The 6,952-nt window shown below is 41.3% G+C and overlaps 1 protein-coding gene across 2 annotated transcripts in view; it reads left to right on the top strand.

Moving 5' to 3' along the window:
- The first annotated feature begins 20 nt into the window (after window positions 1–20).
- The window catches only part of arih2 (ariadne homolog 2 (Drosophila)), a 15,439-nt gene continuing 8,507 nt past the window's right edge, over window positions 21–6,952 (top strand). The window contains exons 1-3 of one of the 2 annotated variants that reach the window (XM_035656685.1): window positions 21–178; window positions 3,498–4,057; window positions 6,585–6,652. In XM_035656685.1, the coding sequence (XP_035512578.1) occupies window positions 3,791–4,057; window positions 6,585–6,652 (335 nt within the window). In that variant the 5' untranslated portion in view covers window positions 21–178; window positions 3,498–3,790. The remainder of the gene's footprint in view (window positions 179–3,497; window positions 4,058–6,584; window positions 6,653–6,952) is intronic. The other variant, XM_035656686.1, reaches the window with a different exon arrangement.

Raw genomic sequence — 6,952 nt, forward strand, 5'->3', positions numbered from 1 at the left:
GAGGGAGAGAGAGGGGGGAGAGAGCTGGCGTGAGAAACGCGGACGTGACGTCATAGATAAGTACCTCTATCTTCCGTTTAGCAGGCAGGCGAACACAGTGTAAATCGCTCTCTGGGTTTCCCCACACAAAACCCACTTCTGGCTGTCAACGCGGGCAGAGCCAACGCTGCCCTGAGAGGTAAATACCACCGACTTTAACCAGTGGAAATGAATGCAGCAGTTGTTTAAATGTGCCTGTTTACTCCCGAGCTCCAGAGGGCCTTGTTTACATCTCGATCCCCGGACTAGAGTGGCCGAGAGGCGGAGACACAGCGGGAGGGAGCGATAAGGGGGAGGCTAAACTGGGTAGCTCTTGTGTTGCAAATTCTTGTTAGAGGTCTAAATTAACCTTTTCTTGAAAACCTTTGCAAGTCTGTTCTGAAAGTGGCCAACAATTGAACTCGGAAAGACTCGTGGGTTTGACATGCCGTTACTCCGCTGCCGAGTGTCACTGCCAGCACGTCAGCCAGGAAGCTAATCTGGCTAACTTGCTGTTAGCCAGCCTTCACTGGCGTTTTTATTTTATTTTATTTCAAGTCGGACCGAAATGCCGAAGCCCAGTATTTGTTACTGCCGTTTTTACGTGACTTAATCTCTCCCTTAAAGCTCTTCCTTCCCATCCCCCAAGACGTGTTATCGAACCTGTGCTGAGTCGCAGTGATACATTAGCCTAGCAAGATGTGTGTCACCCAGTTTGGTGCCTATTTTTAGCCCGGACCGGGCGGAATGCGTGCATTGGTCTGTCGCTGGGCTGGCTCCGGGACCGGGCTGGCACCGGGACCGGGCTGGCAGGCTTTCCCGACTAACCTTGTTTTTTTTTTATCCAGGTGGATATTTACGATGTCACATTTGAACCCCGGTGCCAGCAAACTGTTTTTATCCGGTGTCTCTTGATCGGAGTGGAAACAAATCACATGTCTTAATCAGCCTACTTAGAGCCTCTGTGGTGTCAGTGTTTGTGTCAGCAGACTGTCCTTCCCATTGGAAGTTGTTGGATTCTTTAACCCAAGTTCGACGGGATGTTTTGGCAAAGAAAAGAAAAAAACACACAGGCTACTCATACATGCTCAAAAACAACACACTGTATGGACAATGATAACTGTGTGTGTGCTCGGGGAACCCCATTCTGACATGGACAAACAATTTGGCATGACCCTGGTGCTGCACAGCAATGCTAGGGAGCTGACTTTCCACAGTGCAGTTTTTACATGCAAAGGAATTTGATTGGTCTGCCAAAGGGCTGGGTAATGTTAGGGTAAAACAAAGCAATAAATATCACACAATCTATTTCAGTTATGCCCCACATCATGTTGTAAAGCTGATCTCCAGCACTGTGGTACATGTAAAAATGTATTTGCTGACCATTTATGCCGTTTATATCATGAACCCAGTCATGCCTCACTGCTTTGCTGTTGTCTGCTTGCAGTCAACTTGGTTTTAATTCTCTTCCCGCCACCAAGTTAACTACAGTTATGGTTTGTCTGTTTCCTTCATCCCCGAAGCTAAAGCATCTTCAGCTCATCCTCTAAACCGTGACATTAGGTCTTAACCCATGCCTTGTGTCCTGCACGTGTTTAACAGAACTACACTGTTGTAGGATAATAAAAAAAATACAGGATGTGTAGTGAGCGGGAGCTGATTTAAAATCGTGCCTTTGTAAAGTTCAATCCAAAGCTAGAGGGCAACACGAGGAGTAGCACTGCAGGAAGAGCAACCAGAGAAAAACGTGTAAATGAGGAGGGTTTTAATTGTTCATAGCATAGAAAATGGTCAAATGGTGAGTAGGGTAGAAGTAGCTGTGGTCTGATTGACTTCAGACTGGGAGGGACGGAGGGAGGGAACTTGGACCTAATTCAGTCTGAGCGCTAGCTTGTCTTCTATCCCACAAAAAAGAACAGTTTGTCAACAGGCTGCACTGTCCAGTAAATGAACTAAATTCAGGAGATACGTCTACTGTTAACCGTACACTCCAGCTTGGTTGATGGAATATGATCTAATCTGCGACGTCGACTGCTGTGTAGGAATGTCAGATGAAACGGGCACAGCCAAAAGTTTAGCATCAACCAGCTGGTGGACTTGGTAGCCGTTCTGCAGAATATATATTATTGTAATTGAAATGGTGCGTTAGAAGAGACACATTTAGTTCTTGTGACTAAATCTGAGTAATGTAATTGTTTTTGATTGTAAAATTACAACAGAATCTCAGTCATTTTATTTTCTCTGAAAAGGTGAGTAATCTGTGGGCAGAAGGCAGAAAAGGAAACAGTGGCTGATGGTATTTGTTGTCATCAGTCGACGTATATTATTTGTGGAGATTTAAAAACACTCCAGTGACTACCTGATCTGCTCTGAAGGATTGTTTGTAATATAGCCTGCTCTGTCTACTGTATTCTGAGCCAGTCAATAGGGTTAATTATTTAAAAATGTTAAAGGTCCAGTGTGTAACATTTTTTGCTTTTTGCACGACACCATAGTTTCTCCTTCATTCTTGGAAGGGGGTAGTAAAGTAAGATACTAAGAAAAAAGCTCTATGTGACCTAGACCAGAAGTAATGGGATTAGTTAATTATGTTTTTTCTATGTATTTGCACATTTATTTTTCATGGAACTTTGGCGTCTTTCTACGGCTGCCCCTGTCTGCAGCAGCAGTGATAATACAGATGGCTGGGCTTCCTGTCAGTGACTCAGTTTGTGACTGTTTCTTTTTCCTCTTAGGAACATTTTTAGACTGAATGATTATTTGAAGATTCCTGACCAATAACCAACTTTTGAGAAGTTAGTGGACATTTGCTTTCAGCAAATTTGAGGATAACTGAGAACGACAGGCATTCATTATTCATTCTGTAAACACATCTTCACCCTGTCAGCTAAATGCCGGAGGTATTACTCAATGATTCTTAGAAAAAATACAATAGTGAGTTATTAGGACACTATTGAATACTATTCTGTCACCTGTTATCTTTGTTTTTATGTTTTTATTGATTTATTGATTAAACGTGTTTGATTTCTTTCTGTCTTATCTGATACTAGTAAACTGAGTAACTGTGGATTTTGGACTGCTGGCCAGACAAGGCATTGAATATAATGTCAGTTTGGGCTTCAGGAAACTGTGATGAGCTTGTTTCACTATTTTCAGACACTAGACCGAATAATGAATTGAGAAACTAATCTGCAGATGAATCCTGATGATCATAATGCTGGGTCATATTGTTGTCAAAACATTTGAACGTGCTCTAGACTGCTTGCATGTGCCGTAGCAACTATTGAGATGCTATACGTTTAAAAATAAATGTAATCCACTTACCAGTAGGCATTATTAACAAATTAGATTTGATTTTGATTCACTGTTCTTATACTTTTTTTATTTGTCATCTTCAACTCTCTTGCTCTTCTGCTTATTCTTCTCTCTCTCCACTTTTCTCCCTTCTTGTTCCTGTCTTCCTCTCCCCTCGTCTTCAGTCTTTTTTTACCTCTCCTTAGGTTGTCCTGTTACCAGCTTTCGAAATGAGTGACGGGGAGTGTGACTTCTTCTGCTTCTTCCGCTGCTGCTGAGCGCGCTCTCTATGCGCCTCAGACAGACGGGAAGGCAGGGTGTCTCTGAACAGTGACACCACAGTGAAGCAGGTGGACAGAGGTGTGGAGAGACACAGGAAGGTGGACTGTCCAACGAGCCATTTCAGCGAATCGGTCCACTAGGATCCGACGGGTAGGCTGGTTGTCTACCTGTCCGGGTGATTGATTGAATCGACTGGATGTCTGTGGACATGAACAGCCAGGCGTCGGACAGTAATGAGGAAGACTTCGGGGTGAACTCTGAAGAAGAGGATGACGATGACGATGGAGGAGAGGAAGAGGATCAGGGCGACATCCAAAGCTACTATGAAGGTGTGGCCAGCGATGTGGAGCAACAGGGCGCTGACTCGTTCGACCCAGAGGAGTACCTGTTCACCTGCCTGACCTACAAAGAGAGTCAGAGGGTGCTAACGGAAGAGGTCAACACTGTGGCTGCTGCACTGAAGGTGAGCTTGTGTCTGGAACTGGGTGCAGGGTGCTGATGCTAAAATATGTCTTTAAAGTCAGATAAGTTGGTAAGGGATGCGCTGTCACGTTTTGTTCATACCTTTTGAGACAAATGTTGCTCCCAGACCTTACAGACCACCGTACACTTTATATGACCATGAGTAAAGCCGTTCAAAGAAAAATCATTTCAGACAGGCTTTTGGTAGTGTATTCGCACAAAGTGGTAATAAGAACCACACTGATCTAATTTTCAGGGAAACGGTGCAAAGAGTAGAACAGTCTGGTTAGTCTGCCTCGTCTCAGTAGGTTAAACCCTTTTTCTGTTGCCTTCTACTCTCCATGATTAGTGATGCTGTGTTAAGCTGAACACACATTTCAGTTGTGCTCATATTTTTCAGTTTCTGTCATAAGAGGATTGCACGAGTATAAAATGGTTATTTCATTACAGCTCAGTAATGCTAATAAAATAATAAGTCCTGCACTGAGACCTGTTAATAAAATCCCTCTTTCATCCTTACAAAGTCAATTGAGTGAATGATCACAGAACAAATTGACTGAACATCTGCTTTCTGCTATATTGTGCCCAGTTGTGTTTGTGAGGGCATACACAATTGTTGGAAAGCTCACTCTGTGTCCACAGTAAAATTACAACTTTTAGATTTCTTGATTTTTTTTACGTGTTTCTGAAAAGCTAATGTAGCTTTTGTGTGGATTGAAAAACAGAGCAAGACAAGGAATTCATTTTCTAATCCAGCCACTTTAGTTTGGATGTAATCCAAAACATGTTTGTCATTTTTGAGGCTGTAGTATTAACCAAATATCTTATTCCATCTCTTACAGTCAGCGTGTGTGAGAGTCAGCGTTCAGAGTTCACAATAATTTTAGTAGTAGTCTCAGTCTCAGTGTTGAAGTCAGTCACCAAGTGAGTTTTACATAAGGCCACTTATAGATGTAGCACGAGTTCTGAAAGTCACTACCTGAAGTCATTTGTGCCAAAATGATGCAGTGTGGAAACAAGAAGTTTAAAAAATGACCACTTCCTCTTCAAACACAGAAAAAACAGGTTACCAAAAAGGGAAAGTAAGGTAAAGATAAGTTTTATGAGCATCCTGTGTATATCACATGTTCAGTTGTGTAACAGAATTTGTGTGCATGGCTGCATGATGTTGGTTGAGGTTATGGCTGCATTTAAATGACCAGCCTGAAATGTGTGCGTGTGCATACTCTCACAGCAGGCTAATTGTAATCTCTGACAGTTTACATTGTTCTGAGTGCACGCATTAATATTAATGCATTCTTTGGCGGAGACCGAAGGAGGCGGACTAACAGCGATTGTGATGTTATGCCATCTTGAATACGGCCTTTCGAACCTCCATAATAAGCAGTTATTTTACTTGTGTTTATTTAGGGCGACTTTGCTGAGTGTGCATACAGTTTTGCAGTTAACACCTTACTTCACACTCAGTTAAACACAATCACACCTGGGACTTGCACAGCACAACTATAGTCTTCTGTTTACAGCCCTCAGAGGAGCAGTTGTGTGTTGATGGCAGGGAGCACTTCTCAGTAATTTTACTGGATTTGAACCATTCACTAACATGAGCCATAGATGTCTGGCCTGTAGTGCAAGGTGACATGCTAAAGTAATCCTAGATATGTCCCTTTGTAGAGTTATCTTCCTGCCTCATCTAATATTCACAGTAACAACTGAAAATACATCAAGTCATCAGAGGGATTCACTGAATGACTTACATTTTAGTTTTTAATCAAGGCAAAGGGGTGTTAATTGAGTCAGTGCAGCCTTTTGTTTTGAAAGGGTCTTATATGAATGGAATATCATTTCAGCTGCTTATGTTTCTTTAATTGCTAAATCTTGCAGTCTATGTAATAATATGAAGTTATGAAGTTTGTTTTACAGCGATTAGTCGATTCATTTATCCATTTTCAACTATTAAATCAATTGACAACTATTTTCACTATTGATTAATTGTTTGTAGTAAAAAAAAAAGACAACATTTTCTGATTTCAGCTTTTCAAATGTGAATATTTTCTGGTTTAGTCAGCTGTCGTAGTAAACTGAATATCTGCGCTGTGAACAAAACAAGACATTTGACGGTCATGTTGGGCTTTGGGAAACAGTGGACATTTTTCTTTTTTTGGACCAAACAACTAATCGATTAATCCAGAAAATGAGCGACACATTAATCAATAATTAAAATAACTGTTATTGCTACAGTTTCTCTTGGTGAGATAAATCATTAATCTTGTAATTGTTACAGTTCTACCGGCGTTTAATTGTCCTACATATTTGCTTGTAATTAGTTGTTGAGTTGCTTTTTTCTTTACAGATTAGCTTACTTTCAACACAGCCAAGTCACTGATGCAACATTTCATTGCTTTGAATTAAATATGATGAAGCAACTTTTCAGCAGTGTCTCTCTCTCTCTCTGTCTCTCTCTCTCTGTTTCTCTCTCTCACACTCACTCTCACACTCACACTCTCACTCTCACTCTCTCTCTCTCACAGGTTTTACCAGCGGTAGCAAAACTGATCCTGGTGCACTTTCACTGGCAGGTTACACAAATACTGGACAGGTATGTCTCTGCAGACATTCTTTTTCATTACCCCTTCTCTACTTCTTTTACCCTTTCTATTATCATAATTTTCTCTTCTCTTTAACCTTCCTCTTGTACTTTATCCTTCTTGCTCTTTTTTCCTTATTATCTTTCTGTCTCTGATATTCCTTTGCAACTCTTTTCTCTTGCTCTGAGTCCATTCTTACATTTACATCTTCTTTCTCTCTACCTCATATTCTTCTGCACTGCAGTTTTAACGTTTTCTGTCTCATCATTCAGTGTCTTTGAGTATTCAGAAAAGCGCTTTTTAAATAAAAT

The sequence above is a fragment of the Morone saxatilis genome, unplaced genomic scaffold (genome assembly GCF_004916995.1).
Source record: "Morone saxatilis isolate NCDOM2014 unplaced genomic scaffold, NCSU_SB_2.0 Contig15, whole genome shotgun sequence".
NCBI lineage: Eukaryota > Metazoa > Chordata > Actinopteri > Moronidae > Morone > Morone saxatilis.